The sequence below is a fragment of the Theropithecus gelada genome, chromosome 1 (genome assembly GCF_003255815.1).
Source record: "Theropithecus gelada isolate Dixy chromosome 1, Tgel_1.0, whole genome shotgun sequence".
NCBI lineage: Eukaryota > Metazoa > Chordata > Mammalia > Primates > Cercopithecidae > Theropithecus > Theropithecus gelada.
The window spans coordinates 157,532,044-157,559,967 of record NC_037668.1 but is presented as its reverse complement, the minus strand read 5'-3'; the positions used below and the strand labels follow the sequence as shown (position 1 = coordinate 157,559,967).

General features: G+C 47.0%; 1 protein-coding gene across 2 annotated transcripts in view; it reads right to left on the bottom strand.

The window, feature by feature from the left end:
• Positions 1-27,924, bottom strand: part of PLXNA2 (plexin A2) — a 218,933-nt gene that overhangs the window by 73,557 nt on the left and 117,452 nt on the right. For both annotated transcript variants that reach the window (XM_025353797.1, XM_025353791.1), the window contains one exon: positions 3,072-3,172. In XM_025353797.1, coding sequence (XP_025209582.1) covers positions 3,072-3,172 — 101 coding nt within the window. The remainder of the gene's footprint in view (positions 1-3,071; positions 3,173-27,924) is intronic.

Sequence of the window (27,924 nt, the reverse complement as noted above, 5' to 3'; positions counted from 1 at the left end):
TCTCTGCCTCAGTTTCCTCAACTGTAAAAAAAATAAGGATTGGCCAGGCACTGTGGCTCACATGTGTAATCCCAGCACTTTGGGAGGTTAAAGTGAGGAGGATTGCTTGAGCCTGGGCAACATAGTGGAACCTCATTCTAAAAAAAAAAAAATTAGCTGGGTGTGGTGGCACAGGCCTGTAGTCTCAGCTACTCAAGAGGCTGAGATGGGAAGGTTGCTTGAGCACAGGAGGTTGAGGCTGTAGTGAGCTGTGATTGCACCACTGCACTCTCACCTGGGTGACACAGTGAGACCTTATCTCAAATAAAAAAAAAAGGATGAGGATGATGATAATACCTATTTCACAGGGTTGGTGTAGGCAGTTAGTGCTTAGAAAATGACCTGGCACATAGTAGGTGCCATGACAGTGTTAGCCCTTATATTATTAATATTAATGATGCTGATAATGATTCATATTCTCATTCTCCTCCAGAGAAATTTTTAGGAAAATAGGAGAGGGTCTTGGCAGTGTGGGACAGTGTGCAGATGATCTTGTGGGTGGATTAATGGCTATTTGAAGGCAGTGGCCATGTTTTATTCATTGGGATATTCTACCTGTCACATGGTATATTTTAAATAAATATTTGTGTCACGAAATAATGCCTTGAGACAGAGAGACAGACAAGGCGCTGCAGCCAGGGCTGCCTGTCAGAAAACTTGTTTGGCTGTTTCTCCCAACAACTTCATCTCGGGCTCTAGGCTTCTCCTGCCCACAGTGGCAGGTGGGCAGGTGACACCAGCACTCGGGAGCTTCAGGTTGCTGCCTGTCTTGCCACATGGAAACCCGCTCCATGGCTGGTGCCAGGGTATCCAAATCAAATAGCCATAGGGACACTAGCGATTCCACAATCAAGCACCCTAACTCCCCCCAAACTCCTCCCCTCTTCCTTTTCAGGCACATAATGGATCTAAATATGAATGCTGTCAAAGAAAAGAATTATTGAGGTTTAAGTGAATCCTTAAGATAGCTCTAAAGTGAGCTCTTGACTGGAGCCTTTATCTCATTGACTCACTGAAATGGCTCTTTTTTATCATACTATTTATGGCAACAGCCCTAACAGAGATAAATAGCCTTGGAGACAATAACACACTTGCAAGAGCAAGGCACACAGAAGAGACAGGAAGGCTTCAAATCCCCCCACTCCCTCAGAGGCTCCTCAGCCCTTGGCCTCCGTTAAAGAGGCCTCCGTGGGGACCCAGGAGCTGCAGCTTCCCCCATCTCCTCATGCCCGATACCAGGCTGCTGCTTGCAGGCGGGAGAGCGCTGCAGGAGGGTCTGGTGGAGAAGAGAATGACCAGATGCAAAGAAACCTCTGGGTATAAACAGCAAAAATCTTGTTCTCCATGAGCTCTTGGGGCAGAGTAGCCAGGAGACGAGTGCCCTGGTAGGTAGCGAGGACTCTCTGAAGAGTTAAGGAGTTGAGGGAACAGAGGAAACCTGGGACTATCCTGATGTGGCTCATTCCAGCAGTCACAGCTGACCTGCACCACGAGGAAGACGGGGTGGTTTGTGGCACTGGGGAGGCCCAGGCATTGTTGATAGATCTATAAGCACTTGTTCAAGTCGGGGAAAGCAGACGTCCTTGCTGTTGAATAAATGATAATCCCTGATCTATCATTTTGGTGTGTTCGACATGGGAGAAGTGCCACAGGCACTGAAGCTGGGAGGACAGAGTGGGGGAGGCATGGGGAGTAGGAGGTACCACCAGACATGACCACTGCAGAGCTACAGGGCAGGCCGCCCAGGGCCCTTCGCACAGAGCTGGCAGAAGGCTGTCAGGTTCTTTGGAGAAAGAAATTCTTTCGAGGAAAGACCCTGCCTGCTGGTTGGTGGGTCAGCCTCACTGCAGGGAACCAAAATTTACCTGCTTTTGCCATTCCTGGGGCACAACATGAGCATCTACCACTTGTCCGACCTAAATGGAGGCACACCATCCAGGTCTGCTAAGAGCATTTCTGCAAAACTTTGTGAGGAATCTCTTACCTCCTAATCCCAAGCAGGGAACCCAGTATTCATGGGCTCAAATCCAGTCCAGATTTTGCATCTGTGAGGCGCCAGCCTCCCTCCCTCCCTCCAGAGCCCTCCCAACACCTGCTGCAGAGGCTGGAAGCCAAGAGCTATTGTGCAGGACCCCGAACTCTGGCCCTCTGCCTCCGCCTCCACCCCAAACCCAGCTCATTTCATGGAGATGCTTTGCTGGCTGGCACAGAGCCCTGGAGTTTCCAACTCCATTGGGCAACAGAATTCCTAGCCAGCTCCTGTCTTTCGGGGTTTTCACCCTTTCTCTTCCCCTGGGGCTCTTCAAATTAGAAAGTTTAAGTGTGATTTAGCATTTATATTCAGTTCGTATTCAATGGCAGATGATGAAGCCAGTTGAAGTGAGATGCAAACTTCTTGGAATCATGAAATAATGAGGCCAGAAGGGTCCTCCCAAGGGTACAGGGTCCATGATAATTATTCTGATTTGTGTAGCCTCTTCTGGGCTTCCTTATTACCAAAGCATTTATTACTTCATTTAGTCTTCACAATTCACCTGTGAAACAGGCATTTTTCCTAAACAGCAATGGAGAAACAGAGGCCTGGAGTTGTCAGAGGACCCATCCAGGGTCACACAGCAGCTAGCTGGAGTCTAAGCTTCCCAATGCCAGTGCACCACCATCTGCACACTCTTGGCACAGAGGGGCACCTATTTCAGGCTACACTGTGGAGGTTTTGGGGAAACCTAAAGACTACAGTTTCCCTTGTGAGTTCTTTCAAAGACACAAGGATATAAGCAGCTCGCTTCGGAGCAGCTGAAGGGCTGAATTTGGAAGTAAAATGAAAGAAGAGAGGCAAAGGCTCTGCACTTAGAAAGAAGGCCCACCCATGGCCTCTTTGCCTCTTCCTGTTCTCAACACTGAAGCCACGATTAGAATCACTGCTCTGAAGAGGACAATTCCTCTCTCTGCAAAATGCTGTCATTATCCCATCATTCCAGGAAAGCCCAGGTCTTCCGCATGCCAAACCCTTTTCCAGGATACCCCAAACTTACATGTTGTGCAGGGCACACCAGCCACAGTGAGGGTCCCCAGAGCTCAGGCACTCCCCACAAGTCGTATACTGCTCACATGACTCCACGGGGACCCTGGTGACCTGGCAGAGAGAGGAAAGAGGGCATGGTGAGGTTAGGCTGTGACGACTAGCAGGTGTGTGTCACAGAGTCCTGCGTCTATTCACACTTGCACTGTCAACTCCCCTAAAGAGGTAACACTGGGCAGCAGGCCATGGCCTCAATGTCCCCAATCTCTTTACCTGCATAAGGCAGGTGGTCTAAGCTGAAAGTATCTCTGAGTTGCAGGCCTAAGACTTCTTGTCTTCGCTAGAGGTAGCAGCAAAGGCTCCATCTATTTCTGCCTGCCACTAGCATCCTCCCGAGAGCTGGGCAAGCCAGCGGCAAGTACTCAAAATGGTTAACTCTGTTGAAAGGCTATTGAGTGGCACAAACTCATCTCTGAAGAGCTTTCAGCTGGGCTTGGGCTGAGACATCCTGCCTACACAGAAAACATTCAAAAAGGGAAAGGAGAAACTTTTCCCATCAAATAATATTCATAGTATGGCACAGACTCTTTACAGCCAACCAAATATACCACCTGGATCCAATTATCCCATTCTCTGATGTCTGCATTCAGTTTCTCTAGTAAATCTCCTATCCTTTGAAAAGTCTGGCTAAATGGGAACATCCACAGAAAAGAGCTGCCTGATTCTGTCTTGCCTGGAAAGTGGGAATTTGCAGATCAAGATCCTACCCCCGCAGAGAGTACAGCCCGTGTACACTCCTCCTGGTCTTCTGCTGGGACCCTGCAGGGACTTGAGCTGGGCCTGTCTGGATATTACTCACCCCCACCTGCACAGCAGGGGTGACAATAAAGACCAGGCAAGGGGGGTCAGAGGACTGAAGTGTTCCAGTTGATATGTCCTAGGTATCTGTTGCTGGCTGGGGCAGGAGGCTGCTGGGCTGCAAAAACATTTGCTGGGCTGGGAATGGGTTCTTATTTGTTAGGGCATAGAGGTCCCCCACCTACCAGATGTGTAAAAAGTAAAAACATAACCTGTGGTCCAGCAGCACAGTGTTCTGCCTCTGGCAGGGAGACAAAGGATATGATGGAGACAACTTCACGTCATCCTCCTGAGAGGTTCAGGACAGATCCTAACACTATTCACTCAGCAAATGTTTATCAGATGTCAACGCTGTGGAGCTCTGGTGCTAAGCAATAGAGAAACGATAGCGAACAGCACACAGATTCTGCCCTCCCAGAACCCTACAGTCCAGTGGGAGTTGTTAATTACAAACCGAGACTTGCTCTACATTGTGCTGAGTTTTTGTTGTGTGGGATTGCTGTGAGTGCTGAAGGTTTGGGGAACTTAGAGAAGAGGTGACCAGTGGGGTAGGGGTGCCTTGAAGGGTAAGGGGGAGTCAGATGCAGAGACCTGGAAAGACATGCCAAGCTGAAGGATTGTGATGAGCAAAAGCAATCACGGACAAGTTCAGTATAAACTTAAGTGTAGGATGTAGAGTGGGTGGGAGGGGAGAGAGATGAGCCTGCCTTTCCTCTCTTGGGTGTCCCCACCCATCCTTCCTACATCATCACGCTTAACATTCCATACTACGAGGCTTTTCTGTAAGTCAGTGACATGATCAGCTTTAAACATCTCTAACCTCCCTTTAATAATAAAAACATGAAATGCAGGGAGATGAGTATAAAATCTTGCACTTCAGCTTTAAAAAAAACCTGGTACTCTAAGTGTAAGATGGAGGATAGCTGATTTGAAATAGTTCAAGTGTAATAGACCTGAGGGTTTGAGTTGACTCAAAGTCAACTCAACTATCTGATATGACCTGACAGGGTGATGTGATAATGAAAGAAGCTAATTTGACCATGGGCTGCATAAATACACACACAGCATCAGGGTCGAGAGAAGCCACCCCACACTGGGGAGTACGGAGTTCAGGTCTCCACAATCTGCCCTAGGAGGGGCTCAACCAGAGATCCTTCCCGGAGGGTGACCAGGATGGGGTGGGACAGAGAAGTGGTGTCTGAGGTAGAGCCGATGAACCTGGGATGTTTATTTAGTCCATTGAAGAGTCTCAAGGTAGTCATGTAGGCTGTTTTCCAGTGTTCGAAGGGGAGCAGTATGGCTGCAGTAGGACTCATGGGTGAAAAGCTCAGAAAAGCTCAACATCATGCAACCGCCTGGCTTTCCAAAGGAATGCCTGTCACAGGGATGCATAAGCAGTCAACATGACATTCATCCCAAAGGCTGGAAGAAAGGATTTCTGCCCTCAGAGGAAGGCTACATTGGTCCCTGACAATTCTGACATTCCAGCTTTCTATTTCCCACAGTTTCCCTAACTCCTCCTTGAGACTGTTGATGATTTTTGTCCTGTACAATCTTACAGTTAAAAGATAACATGCAGCTACCACCACCACCAATTGATTTCACACCGCCTTAAAGAACAACCCTTGAACCCTGCCTCATGGCCCACAATGCCTACAAGAAACACCTTTCAGACAGGTATCTGCAGGAGACCTTCTAATGTGCCTCTCCTGAGCCTGGTGACTATCAGCCCTCTTGGATATCAGAGACCCAGGGTGCCTGGGAGGCTTCCGCTGGCCCCCTCCAAACCACTCTCTGAGGCCTGAGAGAGGCGGTCCAGTGCCTAGCGTCCTTTTCTTGGGTTTCGGGCTCCTTGTGAGTGATGTCTGCATCTGGCTGCAAATTAAAACAACTGTCTGCATTGCATTCGGCCCGTCTGTCAAAACACAGCCCAGCCCTCAGCAGCTGGGAAAAGGGGCCCTGAATGGGAGCAGTGTCTCCAGCAACAAAGCCCACTTTCACGCCAAGTGCCACGGAGATAGTGAAACCCTGTTCTTCTCCAAACATGAAACCAATAGCACAACTATTTTTCCTGTTTCCTGGGCCCTCCTGGTGATTTTTTTTTTTTTTTTTTTTTTAATGCACTGAGTTGAAGAGCAAAGTGAAACAGGAAACTTAGTTGGCGGGGGTGGGGGGTTGGTCTAAAACTTGAATTACTCTCTCCTCTAAGATGTAATAGCCACACACAAACCAGAGGAAAGAAATGTCACAGTGACCGGGAGGAGACCTTCAAAGTCAGATGTTCCCAGGAGCCTTCTCTGTCTCTTATATTCATGTGCTTCTATATTCATTTGTCAGCCAATATGCATTGATCATGTCCTCTATCCAGGCCAGTGCTAGGCACTTCAGAATAAAAACAACAACAGCATTAAAACACAACTAGCACCTTCAAGTTGCAAACAGGCAAGCAATAAAAAGAAGAAAGCGATACATGTTCTAAGAGAAGTATTCAAAGAGGGCTGAGGGAATTCAGAGCAAGGAGAAAACACTGCCGGCATCTGTGCTGCCCAATACAATAGCCACTAGCTTCATGTGGCTCTTGAGTTTGAAATGTAGCTAGGACAAATTAAGATGTGCTGTAAGTCTACAATACACACTGGATTTGGAAGATTTACTGAGGAAAAGAAAGAAGGGAAAAAATTACATCAATAATTTTTTATTGACGTGTTAGATATTTTGCCTATCTTGAGTTAAATGTCTTAATAATTTCACCTGTTCTTCTTCCTTTTTGAAATGTGGCTGCTAGAAAAGTTAACATTACACATGTAGTTCATGCCTGTGGTTAGAACTTTATTTCTATCTGACAGTGCTGCCCTAAATGGAGTATACACAGTTTGTGTCTGGGCCTTAAAAAGTGAAGAATATTTAGCCAGATGAAGAGCATTCCAGGTGGAAAGAACCAAATAAGCAGACATTGGAAAACACCTTCAGACACCTTTGGTGAGGGCAAGGGAGGGATGGTTCAGGTCTGGATATGTGGGTCTGGGTGACCATGGGAAGAACTGCAAAGAACACAGAGCTGGAATATGTAATGCCTCCAAGCCTTCTAGCCTTGGCCAAAACAACGTCCTCCATGAGGCAGGCCTGGGGCTCTCAAGGAGCAATGGCCCTCAGTGTATGGTTCTCAAACCAGCACCATTGGTGTCACCTATGACATTACTGAACATGAAAATCCAGGGTCCACTAAATCAGAAACACTGGGGAAGGGGCCCAGGAAATGGGTCTTAACAACTCTCCAGCCAATTCTTACACAGGTCAACCACTGATATACATGACTCCAGCTCCCCGAGTGGGTCTTTTTACATGTTAGGTCCTGGGGCCAGGAAGAAACAGAATATCACTCTTCCTTGGGGCTATGGGAGGAATTAGAGGGATTTTAGGGGTGTAGGGGAAGGCAGCAGTACTCTGGGGACTACTTTATGCCCAGTGAGAAATTGGTTCTAATCACTCTGCGACTATGAAGTCCATAAAGGACCAAGTTCAAACCTCTGCAGTCAGGAGCCACTTCACTGTGCACCCCAGTGGCGTCCGGCACTTGCTCTAGGGCTGGGTGGGGTGGGGAGGGAGATGTCTTCAGAAGCTCAAGAAAGAAAGGGAGCTTTCTCCTGGAGAGTGTCCACCATGTCGAGCGTCCTCTGTCGGGGCTGACTCAGAGTTTAATGGGACACTCTATGACACTTTAATTAGCATTTGTTTATTATTATTGCATTTTAATTATGCCTGAGGCTCCCTGACCCCCTCCACTCTGAGTGCTGGGATCTGGGGGTGGCTGGGCTGGTGGATGAGTGTGACGATATAATTATACAACGGGAGGGTGCCCTTCTCCTGTCCCCCTGTGGCCTTCTCCCCGGGACCCGCTGTACTGCTTCAAACCGGATTCCACCCTCATGCTGGACATTCTTTTCTGCCTGATCTTATGGCTTGTAATTATGCCTTTGATGAATATAACTGTTCTATTAAGTCATTTACTTAAGAAATGTGTTCTTGGCTCTCCTGGTCCCGGGGCCCCGCGTCTCTGGTGCCTTCCTTGGCCTGATTCAGCGGGGCTGAAGATACATGTGGGAAGGACTTGGCAGGGGGTGCAGAGTGTGGGGCAGTTTTCTTTCCCCGACCAACTTCCTTAATTCAGCACACGAGTAGCCCACAGAGTGTCAGGCCTAGTACAGCCAGACACATTATCAGATAATTAGAGGCAGTGGGGACAAGACACTGAGAGAAGCCGCTGGACCCAGGCTTTTTCCTGAAGGCCTCGAAAAGCATGGCAGACGTGTAGTGTTTGGACCATCCAAGGTAAGGCCAGGAAGGCCTCAGAGGCCCTGAGAGTGAGTCATCCTGGACAGAGCCCCTGGGCAGTTACTCCCATCAGGAGCAAGACAACACATCACCCTTTCCACAGAGGAGTTTCCCAATGGTAGGCATAAGAACAAGCGCCCTTTGCCAAGTGAGCTCGGGAACAGAGAATCAACGCTGCACCTCTGCCACCCTCTATGGACACCTGGAAGGACCCACATGGTTCTGAGCACTTATATGGCTCTTATGGAGAAACACCTGAGGTGAAAGCAAAAAACCTCATATGATTCTGACAGTGGATCATGCCAGAGGCCCATTTAGTCCTTAAACATCTACTGAGCACTTACATTGTGCTCAACCCTCTGTTAGGCATCAGGGCTACATTCTCTCCCCTCTTGGAGACCATGGTTCAGTAGAGAACAAAACCAAGGAAACAGATAATCTCAATATGGTGGGACAGATGCCACAATAGAAGTAGAACCAGGACCGTCATGGCTCAGAGGACAGAGAGTGGCAGCTCGCCTCAGGGGGCTCGGCAAGAGCACTCAGTGTTCAAGCGACCTGCAGGATTCCTTTGCAATCATGCAAGAGAGACACAGAGGGATGAAAGGAACAAGGGAAAATTGTTCCCCAGGCTGGTGGGCCCCTCCGAGATTGAGAATTTAATCCCCTTCTTCCCTGGAATCTGCTTTCGCCCCTGCCAGATGGTACACCTGTCCTCACACGTGTCCCCTGCTCCTGACACAAGGGAAGAAACAGAGGCCTTCTCAGTGGCTGGGAGCCAGGTGGCAGGGGTGGGAGGTGGCACAGATGCCCAAATGGAGCACCAGTTGGTCTCATCAACAGCCTCCTGGTCCCCAGGGCTCAGGGCAGAGCACATAGCAGCTGAAGCTGATGGAGCTGGCTCCCTGGGCCTCTCTCCTTTCCTTTGTACCTCCTCTTGGTGGTCCCTCCCTGCAGGCCCACTCCTTCACCCCTTCAGGTTTGTAGGGTCTCAGAGCCACTTTCTTCTCTTTTCCCCAATCCAAACCTGTTTTCAAGAAAAGATCTGACACTTATTTACACACATAGCTGATGGTGGATTGAAGAGAGACCCTCGCTGGGGCTGCTGTATGGACAGAGATCAATAACGCAGTCGCAGCAATCCTGGCAGAGGGTTTTGGCATTTTTGAAATGCTTTCACACACATTATCTCATTTGCTCTGCGCAACTCCCCAGAGAGGAAGAGAGGACAGGTATTTTTATGTGTTATGATTTCCACTGGATCCACCGGGAAATTAAGGCCCCTGAAGGGCACTTAAGTCCTCACTTGCAGTGAGTGGCAAAGTGGCCTAGTGGAGGAGAACCCTCCATGGCCCATGATGGGACCGACCGCTTGCTCTTCTCAGATATACTGCAAGGGCTCTTTCTGAGGGATGAGGAGGGAGAAGGTGGCCCAGGAGTCCACTGTGAGATCCGAGGCAAGAGCAGAGCGGGGATCAGGAGGCTTGAAGGAACCTGAGGGCAGGTGAGGCTTCTGCTTCTCTTCACCCCACAGCTCCTAGTACCCAGTAGCTGTTAACTGATGGAATAAATGGGTGGGTGGAGTTTTTCTTCTTCACAGGCTTGCACCAAATCTTGTAAGCCCTTCTGTAAATGGGTGCAATTAACATGGAGATGTTGATTTTCTGTGGGTTTTCTGCCTGGAAGCCTAGTGTGCTATCCTTCCCTTGACACTCATTCAGAGTCCTCACAGGGAGAGAAATGTGGGCCAATGTTTGGGGAGGTCTAACCCTGCCCCTGCCCCTGACCTGATTCTCTCAGGCATAGAGGCCAAGGTAGACCCTCTGGGGAAAATCCAGGCCCCCTCCCTCCTGACATGCCTCTTCCTCCATCCCCTTTGGCTCAGCAAGTCTCCAGTGAAAAATTCCCACACCTCTTTCTATCCTTCAGCAGGAAACAGCTGATGTCTACTGGATGCCTGAAGCAACACCTTAATCTCAATCTCCCCTGCTAGAAGCAGGTGAGCGGGGCAGCAAGGAAATCATGTCCTTTTGGATCTGCTGCCTAAGGTTCTGGGGGAAGTGATGGGCACTGAGGTCTCCTGACAGCTGGCAGGCTCCTGGCTGGCCCCACCTTGCCCTGAGCTGGGCAGTGGACCGAGCTTGTTGAATGGATTGAAGCAGCAGGAACAATAATAACAACAGCTGCATGTATCCAGTATTTACTGCATGCCAGGCATGTCACACAGATTACCTCATTTAATCCTTACACCAACCTTTCCAGGGAGGTATTCTTAGTCCCATTTTATCTATCAGAAAACTGAGTCTCAAGTAACGCACGTAAGGTCATATACTTTGTAGGGTAACATAAACAAAATTGGAGTCTAAACTTGTCTAATTCCCACACCGATGCAGCGGGGTCCAGACAGACAGAGGCAAAGACTACAGAGGGAAGGCCCATTCTCCTGGAGCTGCCCCGAAAGCAGCCGCTGGGGCCATCCTTCTTCCTAGAAAGAACATCTTTCTGCTTCCTAGGCAAGCTGCTGGACGCTGCAATTATGTTCACCCGCCTGACCGCTGCAAGTCTCCTAGCTCATTTTACTCCCCTCTGTTTTCTAACAATGATTCAGCTGGGTGAATCAGGAGCCAGACAGCAGGAGAGGTGACACCAGAAGGCGAAGAGGGACATAGATTGGGGAGGGTGAAAGATTCCCTACTGGATTTTTTTTTTTTTTTAAGTGAAAAAGTCTTGTTCTGTCACCCAGGCGGGAGTACAGTGGTGCAATCACAGTTCACTGCAGTTTCTACCTCCCCGGCTCAACGGATTCTCTTGCCTCAGCCCTCCTGAGTAGCTGGGACTACAGGTGTGTGCCACCATACGTGGCTAATTAATTTTTTTTTTTTTTTTTTTTGGAGAGACAGAGTCTCCCTGTGTTTCCCAGGCTAATCACAAACTCCTGGACTCAAGGGCTCTCCTGCCTCTTCCTCTTAAAATGTTGGAATTACAGGCGTGAGTCATTACACCCAGCTGGACTTCTTTTTTTAAGCCTACTAGGACCAGAACAATAAGGGAAGAGGCTGTGAGCAGGCTCCACATTTTCCATCTGAGGCTCCTACAAAATGTCACCGAGCCCTCTGTTAGCACAGCTTGGGTAGTGGCCACAGGAGAGTTTTCTCTCCCGGTCTTGCCAGTGATCAGCTGTGTGGCCATGAGCACTCCGGTTATGCTTCAAGCCCTCATTTCCTTATTTTGAAATAAAGACAATACCTGTCCCACCATTCTCTGGGGCTCATCAGGAAGCAGAACACCTCCGAGCCCACACTTTCAGCTTCGGTTTTTCCTATGAATCAGCTTCACAGTAATTAATGTGAAGAACTCATTATTGTTTGTTCTCAGTGTTAGATCCATTTCTTTAAAAATCAATAGTCATGCATCCAGATCCCCTTAAATTCTTATAAAGTAAATACCAACCTTGCCTCCTGCCTGTCCTCTGGGCTGTGAAAGTCACATGATCAACATCATTAAGAAAAATGAGGCACAAGAACCCCAGAAAACCAGCTGGAGTTTCCGGAGACTGTGATTGCAACTAAAGCAACACACAACCTTCTGACCAGAAGCTGACCCTGGGGCTGTCTCCTAAGAACTCCTGACTATCTGGAGACCTGAGGGCGGAGTGCAGTTCAAAGAGAAAATCTATTTTTAATGACTTGGGGGAGAAGAGTAGAGTGGTTGAGTAATTCGGAGTAATTAAACCTATCTATCACTCAGAGAGAGGAGTCCAAAGTTGGTTGAACTTTTCAATGACATTTTTTTTCTCCTCATTCATAAAAACTCAGTAGAGGTCCTGCAGGAGTCAAAGGGGAGAGAACAATATGAAAAGAAACTTCTGGCCCCATACAGTGGAATTAAACCCTTGGATGAGTGCTGGGGCAGTGACTGTTTCTGAAACCTGTTTTCAGGTAGAGGCCATGTTTTGTGCTGGTTTTGCACTTTGAAAGGGACATCCCGCAGTTTCAAATCCAGCTTCTATGCTTATCAGCCGCATGACACTAAGTAAGATGTTGGACTTTCTTGAGCTTTAGTTTCCTTCTCTGTAAAATGGTGACAACATTGATATCAATTTCACAAGGTTGTTCTGAGGCTTACATGATGTCTGTACATACAGACTTGCACACAGCTGGTGCTCAATAGTGGTAGTTACCATGCTTAGTCTCTAGATGCAGACCCCACTGAAGGTGGCAGTGTTTGCATGGAAAAGCTGCAGAGGGCCCTGGCTTTGTGCTTCTATGATGGGTGACCTTACACAAGCCACCAAGCCTCTTTGAGCTGAGACTGCTTATCTATGACATGGGGAGAATTATGTCTGCCCTTTGCATGAAGAGCCATCCAGCCCCTGGAACTGCCGTCTTTATTAAATAATCTCAATGTTGGAAGTGTGCTGAAACTCAGGATCCTTGGCTGAAAGAAGTCAAATTACGCTTAGCTTGCTAAGGATAAAGGTAAAACTTGGGCAAGGTAAAACTACAAAGAGGGTAGAAAATCTTATCGGCAAGGCAGATATTCTAAACACCACACCATATTTTATCAGAGAAGACTCCATGCCAGAAATACTAGGGAGGTAGAAGTAGAACACTTTCTAGGAAGTTCTGGCTTTTGGAAGGACCTACAAAAAAACAGAGATGCTGATACTATGTTGTCTCCATGACAACAGTGGACTTATTCAGTTAGAAAAAGCAGCTGGGATAGGAAATGGGAGATGAGGAGGATTTGGGAACTGGGGCCTAAGAAATAACTAAAACAGACCTCTCATCTGGGGACCAGATGCCCGGGATTAGCCAGGTCCTTCAAAGCTCCTTATAGGGCCCACATTGACTGCCCTACCCCAGGAGGGGGAAAGGTGATGATGGCATGGGGTGGGGTGACAAGGCAGGGATGCCCCTTACCCATTCATTCCACAATGGTTGTTTGCCCAGACATTGTTCCAGTGAGGCCCCTGGACACACAGAGCCCAAGTCTAGCCTTACCACAGAGCTTGACTTCATCCAAGAACCGGGCATCTGCCTAACAGGCCCCCACCTCAGGGCTTTGCCCATTTGATTTCTACTTCCCCTGCCTTCCAGTCTCTAAGAGAGCATGAAAGAAGGGGTTTGGAACTCCAGTTAATCCCAAATGCTCTCTCTCTCTCTCTCTTTTTTTTTTTTTTTTTTTTTTTGAGACGCGGTTTTGCTCTTTTGCCCAGTCTGGAGTGCAGTGGTATGATCTTGGCTCACTGCAGCCTCAGGCTCCCAGGTTCATGCAGTCCTCCCACCTCAGCCTCCTGAGTAGCTGAGACTAGAGGCATGTCATGTGCCACCACGCCTGGCTAATTGTTTAAATTTTTTATAGAGATGGGGTCTTGCCATGTGGCTCAGGCTGGTCTTGAACCCCTGGGCTCAAGAGATCTGCTCGCCAGAGCCTCTCAAAGTGTTGGAGTTACAGGTGTGAGCCACTGTGCCCAGCCCCAAATGCATTTTAAAATCTAAAGTACCTATGGCCTTTTTAAGCATAGAAGGTGAGGTTTGGAGTGGAAATCATCAGGGGAAGGAGCCCAAGAAGCTGGTCAGACAGCTGGGGTAAGAGCATCTTTGCTGTTGTTGAATAGAAGGTCGAAGCCACCTTTAGAGTCGTCTGAGATGAGGATTCAGAATTTATGTTTGGGAGAATCCTTTTATAATAGGGAAAGTGGGGCCTTTAGGACATCACTGCTCCTGAAAGAGATCATAAAAATTAGCTCCCTTTGGCAAAGTCCCTGGCACTGCCTCCCAACAGAGCTCCAGTTTTTGCCTCTTGGTCCCCAGCAACACTTCCTGCTCTGCTGTTGGCATTTGTGGTTATTGATAATACATGTGGGTTCTTAGGGACTCCTTATTTTCTAATCTTCCATCCTTGACACTTCCCTTAGAATCTGTTTCCCCAGTTATGAAGGAACCCCACGTTGATGTTCCCAGGTCATCTTTACATAGGGAGGACAGTGTCATCAAATGGTATGACATAGAACCAGATTTGGCGAAGCCTGACTGCTCAAGGCCTTCTTCACTGCACCAGGTCAACAGTTGTGTACACAAGGAAGCAGGGAGCTAGCTCAGCATTATCCATAGGCGCTGGAACTGAGACCAGCCTCTACCTCTCTGCCTGAACTGTTGTATGACTCTGAGTAGGTAAGAAGCCACTGGAACCTCATGCTGTAAAACAGAATTTTGGTTTTCAGCAAACCTCATTCATGGAATGAGAATGAGAATGAGAAGACCATGGAATGCATCTTCTCCACTGTCTCTCAGCTTTCCTTTCTAACCATCCGAAACTTGGGCATCTTGTCCTCCCTGACACATCAGACCCCGTAATAGTATTCTCTCTGACTTTTCTTGGTATGCTGAGTGACTGGTTCCCTTGGGTAGAACTATAGAGAATTGTCTTGTCCATCACAGCTTCCTAGGATGCAGTGAGTGAGTAGATGAGTGTGTGTGTATGTGTGTGAAAGAGAGAGAGAGTGAGAGAGGGAAGGAGGGATAGAGGGACGGGGAGGGAGATGGAGGATAAGAATATGTGTTAAATCTCTGCCTAAGTCTCCTATACTTACATTGGAACATTTTAATTTCCGTTCTGTATAGAGCTCATTTATTCTTTCCTGCCATTCATGCATTCAACCCTGGCAAGGTGGTGATATGAGAGGCAGGAAAGCTCCTAGGCTTTGCTGGATTCCATGCCTCTGTGTCGCTCTGGGAAGCTTTATAGCCTGGTCAATTGGACCAAGACCATTCCATGGAGGCAGCAATGGCCACATGGCCTCAGTGCTTTGTACCCAGGGGTTAGTCAGTGTGGGTTGATTGGCATGGTCTTGTGAATTTGCATTCTGATATATCTGATTTATCACCAAGTAGACCTGAATGTGGTTGAAATACATCTGGCACATATACTTTGTGCATTTGCTTGTTTATTCATTCATTTACTCAATCACTAGTCTATGCACTATGAGTTCATCCATCCATCCATCCATCCACCGGACTAGCTATATATATAAGTTATATAAAACTTGTCTGCAGCTAAAGAAGAAACTGAGGCACAGATAGTCTCAGTGAAGTTGTTTAAAGTCATGTGTTCAGTAAGTTGTACAGCTGGGACTCACACTCAGGCAGGCTGGCTACAGAGCCCATGTTCTCTACTTTGACACCATACTGCCTCCGAGACATGAAGGATGGCATGGGTTAGAAAATGCTGAGTCCTGTGCCTTGCTGATAGCTGATACTTATTATTAATAAATATGTATTAAACACCTAAAATGTAGTCTGTGTAGACATTAAGTTCACAGAATGAACAGATATGACCTTGATCCCAAAGTACTCATAGTGTTGTCAGGAAGACAGACAAACCTCCCAAACTATAATGAAATATTGGCAATATGATTGAGACATGGTAAAAGCTATTGGAGCGAAAGGGAAGTACAAATCAGGGAAGGCTTTCAAGAGCAGTGTTTTGTACTGATAATTTCAGCTAAAGAAACACAACAATGAAAATAAAATCCAAAAACAACAAGAAAACTCTGCCTATCTCATGAAGTTTATAGCCCAAACACCTCAGTGTGACATTTCAGCCTTCTAAATTCTGCTCCTCACCCAGGCTGACGTTTCCACTCAACCCCTTTGGTCAATGTCAACTGCCAGCCTGGCCTTCCCTCACGCTTTGTGCAGTCCTGCCTCCATGCCTCTGCTCATACATTCCCACTAATCCAAATGTGCTCCCTTCTCCTGCTCATGTGCAAACCCCTGGGCCCTCCCTCCTCCCGGAAGCCTTCCTTGATCAACCTTTGTTACTTCTCTCTCTGAACTGAGAATCTGACTACCTGCCCAATTGGCATGACTCTAATGCACTTTTTATACTCTTCTTAGGTAGGTATCTTTTTAGATTACTTATAGGGCTCTGCTTTTTATTTCTTCTTATGAGATATCTCTGTATGCTTCCACTTCAGTTTCTTGTACAAAATAGGTCTATAAATACCTGCTGAGAAGCTAATTATACTTGCCCAATGATCCAGGTTTTATTTTAAGCTCCTTAATCAAATGCACTATGCTAAGGTTCTCTAGGTGTGGTTGAGGCCCCCTGGTATTCTGCGAGGATCCATTAGGTGACTTGAGGGCTTTTAAAATTTTTTAATAGTCAATGTTTATAACACAGCAGAGGCTTTTGGTGTCATGGAAAGGACATAGCTGTTAAGGTCAGAAGAACATGGCTCAGCCTCACCACATACTCAACTGTACCAGGCAAGTCCCTTAACCTCTCTGAGCCTCAGTTTTCACATTTGTTAAATATTACTGGATGTTAAAATTAAGGCATCCATGAAGACACCATGATATAATAATGCTGTGTTCTAAGGTAAAGTGGGAGACTGCCATACAGTTTTTCAGAGTAGATTCTCAAGATCCAAGTTCATGATTCTTCCACCTCTGACCCTGGGTCCCTGACCCAGATGAATGCAGCAAAATGGATGAAAGGGGCCAGGCGCAGTGGCTCATGCCTGTAATCTCAGAACTTTGGGAGGCTGAGCTGGGCAGGATCATTTGAGGTCAGGAGTTCGAGACCAGCCTGGCCAATATGGTGAAACCCTGTTTCTACAAAAATACAAAAATTAGCCGGGTATGGTGGTGTGCACCTGTGGTCTCAGCTACTCAGGAGGCTGAGGCAGGATAATAGCTTGAACCTGGGAGGTGGAGGTTGCAGTGAGCTGGGATCACACTACTGCACTCCAGCCTGGGTGACAGAGCAAGACTCTGTCTCAAATAAAAAAAGGTTGAAGGAATAAAAAAGAAGAGATTGTGTGAGTTTTTTGGAGGGAGCCCTTGGAAGGCTGAAACCTAACCACCCTTCAACAGGACCACCTGGAAGTGGATAGGAAGATGCAGGAGGAAACCCAGAAGGTAGGCTGGTGAGCCCGCAGGAGGCAGAGCAAAGCAGCAACTTGGGAGGTCACTGCTCCCACCCCACCCCCACATCGGTGGCAGGCTAAGGATGGGCAAGTACTTCCCTTGCAGCAGACGTGAACACCTTAGGAGGGAGGGCTGGCCTGGAGCATTTTACAATTCGTCCAAAAGACCCCCTGGAGGTGGTGCTGAGACCCCACTGTGAACATCTGTATGGCGAGAACCGGAAAATCAGAGCCGAGAGGACAGTGTCCGGTCAAGAGAAAGCACCACCCACTTGATGAGAGCTGCAGCCATGGAATGGTTCAGGAGGGGGTAGTTTTGAAGGCCCAGGAAGAACCCAGCCCTGTAAGAGTCAGAAATATCCACCAGGCCTGAGAACAGAGGCTATCTGCTGCCAGTTCCAGTTCATGTGAGAAAGAACCCCTCTGACCCCTCTCCTTTCTACAAAGTGGATCCACTTAAGGGAAAGCAAACGGGAAAGAGAGAGAGAGAAGTAACTGGAGACCGTGCAGCAGGCTTAGGCAAGGGGAGGAAAATAATCTGCACGTTAGTCCACAGTTTAAGTCTGGTCTGGAACTGGACATTATCATTCCGATTTGAGGCTGTGTTTGAGACTGGAGTGACAAAAGGGCTTTCATTATCTACAAGTATGCAGAGAAGCTATGCCACCTGCCCGAGATCCAGGCAAAACTTTACTCATGATAAACATCTTGAAGAGACAGTGGGAGACAGCAGAAAGCTGCCTTGTGATGGTATCTCCCAGCACGTGGGTTGGGCGCGATGATGTTAAGGACTACTGTTCCTCACTAGCATATTGTCATGAGGGTCACAAAAAGTGACAGTTTCAGCACCGCATTGTTCACTATCAGGCTTATTGGGTACAGATGGATAACTTACTGATAAAATTGTTTAAAAAAAGAAAACTGCGGACACCACCCCTCAGATGGTTCAGCAGACCATTTTTCCTGAAATCCTGGTGTCCTTCCAGGCAGTGACTAGGTCAGGCAGTCTCTTTTGCAACAAAAGTGGCCAGAAGAATTTGAGAACAGCCACACAGGGAAGCCCCTTGACCCACTGGCCACCCTCTTCCAGGAGATGCAAGTGTGATGGTTAAACGTGACAGCTGAAGCTGGTCTGCTGAAGATAAGGCTGCAGTCAGGAACTGGCTCTGGGTTAGTAGCCCTCTCTAGGTGCTTCTGCCTCCCCCACCCCAGGGTCTTGTCCTGCCTGGGCAGTCAATGGGGATTAGCACTTTGCAGCCTCCCCTCACCTGGAGGTTAGTGTGGGGACTGTGCAAATCTACCTTCCTCACAGCTTTCTATTCCTGACCTCCCTATATGGCTGCCTCAAATGTAACCAATGTCATCGAGCTTCTGGGGGTCACAGTAGTGGGAGGAACTTGGGGGAGATAGAAGAGAGACAAAGATATATATATATATTTTTTCTTTTTTTTAAACAGGTGCTTAGGAAATTAATTGGAGCAAATAATCACTGAGTTGTCTGAGTCTCTATTTTATTTGGTGCATGCCAGGTCTGGTGAAAAAAAGCAGAATTTTAAATAATTTTGGAGTTATAACTGATGTAATTAGGTGCTCAGTGAACACTTAGCATCGAGCTGTGCTTATTAAAATTACTGTTTTAATCAGAACATTGCTGGAGAATCATTAATAATACAATGGCTTGATTCCCTGGAACTCTAATTAGACCTGGACTTTTAACCACCTGAGCGTAATCTGGCTCCGTCTGGATACGCACCGCGGGTGATGCATTATCATTCCAGGGCATGTGGGGATGGGGCATCAATACTGCTATTTAGTGACTGCCTGAATGCTTTTTTTTTTAGAACAGGAGAGTGTGCTGAGGCGGCACAGGAGTATGAGGCTGAAAGGTGAAAGTGAAGGAGGTCAGCCAGGGGTTCAGGATTGGAGGTCTCCAGGAAGAAGTGGCAGGAGATACATTCCCTGATGCCACCGGCCAGGCATGCCATATACATTGTTGTCTAGGAGAGCGACAAAGCCACTATATCACAGACCCAGCAAAAGGTCTCCGGATGCTCTGTCCGCAAACAGGCCTGTCCCTGATCCAAAGCAAACACACCTTCAGGGAGGGGTGAAGCTCTAGTCCCTCCAAAGCTCCTGAACACAAGAAATCGAATCAATCCTTCACTAAGTGATAAGGAAAGGTGAGTCTGGTGAAGGGCTAGGGCCACTTCTTCCTCTTGCTTTCCAGCACTTTATGTCACCACAGAAAGAGACCACGAGATTGGCTGAGTTTCTCCAGAACTTTCTGTTTTTCTTTCTTATTTTATTTTATTTTATTTTATTTTATTTTATTTTATTGAGACAGCGTCTTGCTCTGTCACCCAGGCTAGAGTGCAGTGACGCAGTCTCAGCTCACTGCAGCCTCCACCTCCTGCGTTCAAGCAATTCTCTTGCCTCAGCCTCCCAAGCAGCTAGGAATACAAGCATGCACCACCATGCCCGGCTAATTTAATTTTTGTATTTTTAGTGGAGAAGAGGTTTCACCATGTTGGCCAGGCTGGTGTCGAACTCCTGATCTCAAGTGATCCACCTGCCTCGGCCTCCCAAAGTGCTGGGATTACAGGCATGAGCCACTGCGCCTGGCCTCTGGAGCTTTCTAATCCTTAGGGACATTTCTTTTTTTTTTTTTTTTTTTTTTTTTGAGACGGAGTCTCACTGTGTCTCCCAGGCTGGAGTGCAGTGGCGCCATCTCGGCTCACTGCAAGCTCCGCCCCCCGGGTTCACGCCATTCTCCCGCCTCAGCCTCCCAAGTAGCTGGGACTACAGGCGCCCGCTACCGCGCCCGGCTAGTTTTTTGTATTTTTAGTAGAGACGGGGTTTCACCATGTTAGCCAGGATAGTCTCGATCTCCTGACCTTGTGATCCACCCGCCTCGGCCTCCCAAAGTGCTGGGATTACAGGCTTGAGCCACCGCGCCCGGCCCCTTAGGGACATTTCTTTGGGTAATGAGGTCCAGAATTGGAGGGAGGTGAGTGGATGGATTTGTGTCCCCTGAGACGACTGGCTGAGCTGGCTTTTGGGGGCAGGGGTCACTGGCCCAATTCCTAGCTCTAAGCATGGGGCTTTGGTGTCTCTGTACCTTTGGCTGGTGACTCAGTGTGTCAACAATACTGATTTAGCCCCAGCTGGGTGCAGAGTTTTCTGATGGATGTCACAAGGGTGGCCAAAAGCAAAGGAAATGAAAACATGCTCTCTGCCCTCCTAGAGCTTGCTAACTAGTTGGAAGGACATAACAAAGATGTGAAAAAAAGATTTAGGACTCTTAAAAGGCAGATACTGAGATGTGAAAATTAAGCTGGAGCCAGACAAGGGCATGTGGAGTTAAGTGGTGATTAGAGTGGGGTGGGATTCATCAGGGAGGGGGTGAAGCTTTCTGAAGACAGACTGGAGGCCAGACTTCATCTTTGACACACGGGGAGGGGCAGGCAGCACTCTTTGGGTTCTTCATTAAGCATTCCTTTGGCTGCTACTACAGGCCCTCAGACAAGAAGATTGAACTCTCTGAGACTCCCTTTCAGAACTACCACTTGCCAGTGCGGTACTTTGGTGTGATTAGAAAGAAGTGCCCCATCTAGGTACATGGCTTGGTAAGATGAATGAGGACTTCATTTCAGCCCCTACTTGCCCCTCAGCCAGGTGCCTTTATGTGGTGCATTTCCTGAGCCATCATTTCAGCCTTGATGCCCAAGATCCTAGGGAAGTAGGGAGTTGAAATGTAGCTGGTGGGTCTCCCAGAGTTCTGGCCTGGCGGACCCAGAGATAGAATATTTTTAAGTACTATATATTGTGGACCCTCTTATAATGTCTGTGAGGGGAGGTCAGAGGGTGCAGAGAGATGGGAATCACCTTTGGGTCTGAGAGTAGGCAAAGCTCCATGGAGGCAAGACTTGAAAAGGGGCAGGGGGAAAAGTGGCCTGGGCATGAAAACGCCATAAGCCAAAGCAGAGAGAATGAGATTTGGGTGTGCTTTGGGGACAGTGAAGCACACAATATGGGATGTCACCCATGTAGATTTCCTTTGTTACTCATTCCTTAGGAGTAGACACTTGATAACTGAAAAAGTAAAACAAATCTAAGCCTCCCTCAAGGATGAAGAGCCCAATGGAAGAATTTCTCTGTAAACCAATGCTTCTAGGAAGGAGATTTCCATCCCCAGGGAAACCTAAGGAAGGTCCACCATGACTGAGAGCTGGACTGAAGAATCCTCTCCGGCTCCGAGAATGTCTTAGGGGAGGGGGCCTGGTCAATCTCTATCCCTTTCCAGATTCCCTAAAACCTTCTTACCCCAGGAGAATTTATACAACAGGGAAGGTCAGATGTGAGGCAAGAATGGTCTCTGTGTTTTAGGAACAGATGGTTAGGTTTCCACTCAAGAATTCTCATGCTTCTGAAAAAAGAATACTGATATGGTTTGGCTCTGTGTCCCCACCCATACCTCACCTTGAATTGTAATCAAGGGCAGGACCAGGTAGAGGTAATTGAATCATACGGGCAGTTTCCCTCATGCTGTTCTCATAATAATGAGTGGGTTCTCATGAGAACTGATGGTTTTATAAGCATCTGGCATTCCCCCTGCTGGCACTCATTCTCTCTCCTGCTGCCCCGCGAAGAGGTGCCTTCCACCATGATTGTAAGTTTCCTGAGGCCTCCCCAGTCATGCGGAACTGTGAGTCAATTAAACCTCCTTTCTTTATAAATTATCCAGTCTAGAGCATTTCTTTGTAGCAGCATGAGAACAGACTAATACAAATACCATGAATGGTAGGCCCCGACACACACACATATGTACTCCATTACTCCACAAACCCATACCCATACTCATATACACACACTCATGAACACAAACACACATCCATACCACACACTCACAGTGCACACCACCAATACAGTGACACCATGCACGAACTTCACACATGCTCACACCACAGCTCACATGGATACTCCACACACACATTCGTGTCTCACACAGTCATGGACAGGCAGGCCCACTACACTCATCTCCCCTCACACCCCCACCTGCACACAATTGTGAGAAGAAAAGAGCCATCAGGAGCTGTCTTCCTCTGGCTGGTAGTGAAAAAAGATTAGGGCTGCCCAAGATTAAACAGGAGAGTTAAAAATGACAAACAGACTTCTAAACAGGATTAGAGTCTTAATGAAAACCATAATGAATGGAAGAGCCACGCAGATATCACCCATAAACGGCCATAAATATCAGACCAACAGATGAGATCCTAGATACTGCAGTTTGGAACCCCATCAAATTACTTCTATTATAATTCATCAATAAATAACCAGTCCCAGCCTCATATTTAATGTCCTTATCATGCTTTGGAGAATAGGCTCCAAGGCCAGACAGACCCTGGTTTGTATTCTGTTTTTGCCTCTAACTGGCTGGGTTTTCTTAGCCATGTTAGTCTATTTCTTCATCTTTATCCATAAAAACTTCTTCATCTATAAAATGTGGATGATTATCTCCCTAATAGGAATGTTGTGAAGATTAAATTAAGTCCTGGACAGCTATAATAATAATTTATAATAATATTAACACTTCATTATTATGATGATTGTTAAATTTCACTATCTCTTGTTCCCTCTTCCACGCCCCTTTCAGCTTCCTAGGCTTAAGGAAGTTTCCTAGGGTTAAGGAAAGCCCACGAGATGCACCCATTGGATGGTGAGATCAGTAGGAAAATAAGGGAAAAAGGAGAAGGGAGATAGAAGGAATAGGAAAGAGTAGGAGAACACGGCAGTGGGAAGAAAACAGGGAGAAGGGAAGAGGAACAGAGAATAAGGATGGCAGAGCCCTCAGATGCACACATTGACGTCATCCATGGTGCAGTGTCCACTTCCTCTTTGGGTGGTGGTTGGCAGGAGAAGGAGAGGTGCTGGAGTAGCCATAAAATTGGGACATGATCTTCCCAAGATTTTTAATATAAGAGCTTTAATGAGATAATTAACATACCATAAAATTCACCAACCTAGATTGCGCAATTCAATGGTGTTTTGAATATTCAGGAACTGTACAACCATTAGCACAATCCATTTCAGAATACTTTCATCATCCCCCAGAAGAAACCCCATACCCATTACTAGTCACTCCCATTCCCTCCTGTCTGCTCCAGTCCCAGGCAACACCAATCGACTTTCTGTCTGTAAGGATTCGCCTATTCTGGGCATTTCACAGCGATGGAATCATACAACACGTGATCCTTTGTGACTAGCTTCTTGACTTGGCATAATGTTTTCAAGGTTCATCCATATTGTAGCCTATATTAGTAACTTCCTAAATTTCTTAATTCAGAGCAAGAAGGTGAAAGAGCTTAATATCCTCCCACATAAGCAAGTATCATGATGGAAACTGTCCAACTGTTCACCCCAAGAAATCCCACTGATCCAGTTTAGTCATTAATATACAGACTTAAGAGATCAGGCAGCTGGATTCTTTCATTTTTACCATCGGGGAAACCGAAGCACAGTGAAATGATATTTTTGAGTGTGGGCCTTTTGCACCCTCCATACACCTCTCATGAAAAAAGAAAATGAAATAGCTCCAAGTGTAAGAGTCTCTTGTCTATGGTTTTTATGATTTAGATTTAATGTTAAGAGACAAATAAGGGCCTCTTGGTAGTCTGTCCGTAAGTCTCTCTCTTACCTCTTAAAAGTGACAATTCCCAGTTCCATTTTTACAATGTAAAAGAATGACTCTCCTCTAATGGTTATCTGTCATTGTTTGTGTTTAAAGTAATTTTATATGTTAAGACTGTAGCCTTAGGATACAGGAAAGCAGGAAGGAGTACCCCTGGGCCAAATGCAGTTCCTGAGGTTGGAGGAGCTTCTAATCTGGATTGAAAAGGACGCAGCTAGTTATTGGACTTAGAAAAACATAAACCACCTTTCTTCTATAACCAAAGGGAGATGTGTCCCTAAGGGAAGCTACTTGGAGAGTTACGGGAATGGCCAGGTATCTATTCCACCTAGTTGACCCCAGAGTGAGAAACTATTTAAAGCCCAAGTTGTGTGTGCAGCTTCACTCTACACTGTCATCTACCAACATTACCCCATGGCCACTAGATGTTAGTCTAGGGCCACTGGTAAAGAAACTGAACTTCATAAAAAGTAGAACCAATCCAGTGGTTGTCAGACTAGAAAGCCAAGTACCACATGTTCTCACTTATAGGTGGGAGCTAAATGAAGGGAACTCATGAACACAAAGAAGGGAACAACAGACACTGGGGCCTACTTGAGGGTAGAGGGACGGAAGGGGGAGAGGAGCAGAAAAAATAACTATTGGGTATTAGGCTTAGTACCTGGGTGATGAAATAATCTGTACAACAAATTCCCATGACCCGAGTTTACCTAAATAACAAACCTGCATATGTACCCCCGAACCTTAAATAAAAATTGTTTTAAAAAGTAGAACCGGGCCAGGCACGGTGGCTCACATCTGTAATCCCAGCACTTTGGGAGGCTGAAGCAGGCAGATCACCTGAGGTCAGGAGTTCAAGGCCAACCTGGCCAAAATGGTGAAACCCCGTCTCTACTAAAAATACGAAAATTAGCTGGGCGTGGTGCCGGGCACCTGTAATCCCAGCTACTTGGGAGGCTGAGGCAGGAGAATCCCTTGAACCCGGGAGGCAGAGGTTACAGCGAGGTGAGATCATGTGACTGCACTCCAGCCTGGGCAACAACAGCAAAACTCTGACAAACAAACAAACAAAAAAAAAAAAAAAAAAGAACCAGGGATACCCTATGTTTTAGGCAAGCCCAACTAAAGAGGGTTGAGAAAATAAATTTCCTATACATGTGAGGCCTTCTTTCTTTCCTATACATTCAAATATTGATTTAGCTTGAATTATAGGGAGAAGAAATTGTCCACAGCTAGGCCAAGCTAGTGTCACAGCGTCCTTAGTGGCCAGGCATGGTGATAGTGGTATCGGCCACAGCTAGAGAATGAGGGCAGAAACTCAGAGAATGACGTAGAGCCATGACATTCAGGTATAAACACTGGTCACTTTCTATTTAGGCTATTCAGTGACTAGTATCTCCAGTTTTCTCAATGGATACTGTGAAAGTCTCAGAACCAAATTCATTGTTAGACCCAAATTCACTTCACACTGTAACAATAACTACACCAAATGGCCTTTTGTGTAGGGCCATATTTCATGAAATAATATAATGGTTGCCACTCTAAAAAGGTCAGGCATTGTTTATTAACGATGCCCAAGAATGTCATTAAATTTGGGAGGTGATGATAGTAGGAACTAATACAGTGCATTTGAAGTGATCTGTATAGCAGTGAAGGCTGGTCTGGGACCAGAGGAGCAGTTTGGACTTCCCATGGCTACTGCCCTGAGGTCCCCATACTCTGTGAAGGGCCGTCATGCACTGCTCAGTGTCTCTCTTCATTCCACCTGCCATGGGGAGGCACTGGTCAGACTGACCCAGCCCTCAGATTCCTTCCTCCATCAGAATTTACCCCTTGGTTCATCCTTGGCAAATAAATAGGTGATCCCAGGTGAGGGAAATCGCATTCTGAGAAAAGCGAGGTGATGAGAATTTTCTCCATTAATCTGGGCATGCTCCAATTTGCACTAGGAGCATACATTTGCATGTTGAATTCCAGAAGTCCAATTCGAAGCATATTAGATAAAATAAAATTAATTCTTGTAATCCTCTGTGATCATATTCAAACCCAATATTCTCAGCTTGGCACACAGAACAGGTTTGCCTGCCCGCTTTCCTCTGTGCTTTTCTATTAAAATTATTTTCTCAAACACCTGATTGAGTTCTGGCTGCACACATGGCTCTGGGAGGGGATGGGCTGCTTCCAGCCTGTGTCTGCTCCCCGAGTAGTTTAAAGACTGACGGGGGAAGACACCACATAGATAGATCCAGACAGGCAGTTTTGCCGTAAGAGTTAGAGAAGTTCAGAGGACTGAATTCACTGTGATTGGGGTGGATTGAGATGGTTTTGAGTTCTGTTGTGGTCACAGGAGGAAAGACAACACAGAGATGGCAGCAGGCAGATATTCTGACCTTTGGACAAGTTCAAAATGCCTGCATGCTCTTTAGTCTGTACTGCATCCCCTCCTTCCAGGGAGGCTGGCAATGAGAGAGACAGCACCTTAAGATGAGATGGTTAGCAGCTGAGCCCAGCAGGCCTCAGGGACTGAAAAAAGGCCTACGACTGTGAATGATTGCTGGGTGGGCTTCAGAGGGTGACAGCAGTGAACAGGAGGCTAGCTTACCCTAACTCTGCAGAAATCTGTTAGACCCTGGGAGCAACCTTGGCCCCACGGGGTGGTTTGGTTCTTTCTGGCTCTCCCATGAGGAAACCACAGGCTTTTCCTGTGGTTCTGGAGGTACGGTCAGTTACTGAATATGTGGGCTTAGCTTGCTTGGAGGAGGAATCAAATAGATTTCCTGCACACTAGCCTCTAGTGGTCCATGATCCAGTGACTGACTGCCCAGTGCTACCAAGGCTTGTCTTGGAAAACTGAAGATCTTTTTAAAAAGATTTTCAATTTGTTTGTTGAATGTTTGCTGTGTTCTAGGCACTGTGCTCATGAAGCATCTCATTTAATCCTTGCAAGAACCTGATGGAGTAGATTCTAGCATTATTGACAGTTTTTCTAAGAGGAAACTGAAGGCTTAATGAGGACAGGTAATTTGGGGAAGGCTGATGCTTAGGAAGGGTAGCGCCAGGATTCCAGATGTGCCTAACACAGAGCCTCTCCTCCCCACCATGCCATCCTGCCTCCCAAACAGTAAGCAGGCAATTTGGAAGCATGTTCAGAGCCTATGGTATCCGCCTGCCTGCCCTGCCTTCCTGGAGCACAGGCTCTGCTCTCACTCTCTCTTCTGCTACTCTCCTCGCCTGCCTACCTCAGGAGCACTCCTAAAAGGAAACACACAAGAAGAGAGGCAGGCACACTGTGTCCTGGGCCCAGGGACAGGTGACCTTTCCAATTCAGCACCTTTATAAATCTTACCTAATGAAGTTAAGAGGAAAAAGGAATTAATGAATAAATGAAGGTTAAATCACTCCCTGCAGAAAATTGATGCTGACAGCAAGGGCCAAGAAGAGAGCTTGGAAAGCAGGGAGCTGACTTGCACAAGAGGCTTTTAAAACTCCTTTCTCCAAATTTGAGGGAGGCATAAGGCTTCCCAATTCCACTATGGGCAATGAAAACTTTGGGAAGTCCAAGGAGATGGCCTGAAGAAAATGAAGTGAGAAAGCCATACTCTACCTTGGATGATTGTTTTTCCAGAAGCTGATTTGGGTATCAAACACATATGTGTGCATGTACACACACACATACATACATACACACACTCCTTTTATTTACTCACAACCAGTAAACAAAAGGTCACATTTATGCTCTATACACCATTAACTCCTGCAACCAATCCAGACATAGTTTGGGTCTGCCTGGCTCATTCCTGGCCTTCCAGGGACCAATGTGACATGTCTTCTTGTCAGCACACACTTGTTAGCCTCCTCTGTCTCCTTGTCACCACTACAATTGTCCCTATTCCCAACAGCCACCCTTCACTTCCCGAGGTGCACACCTCAGTCCAATTGGCTCAGAGGAGCTGCAGAGAAATGCATGGCTGGGCCCAGGGAGAAAGAGAAAGAAAAGCAGAAATAGCTGCTGGCCATGGCCAGCCAGCTAGGCTGGGAGCTGATGTAGGGAGT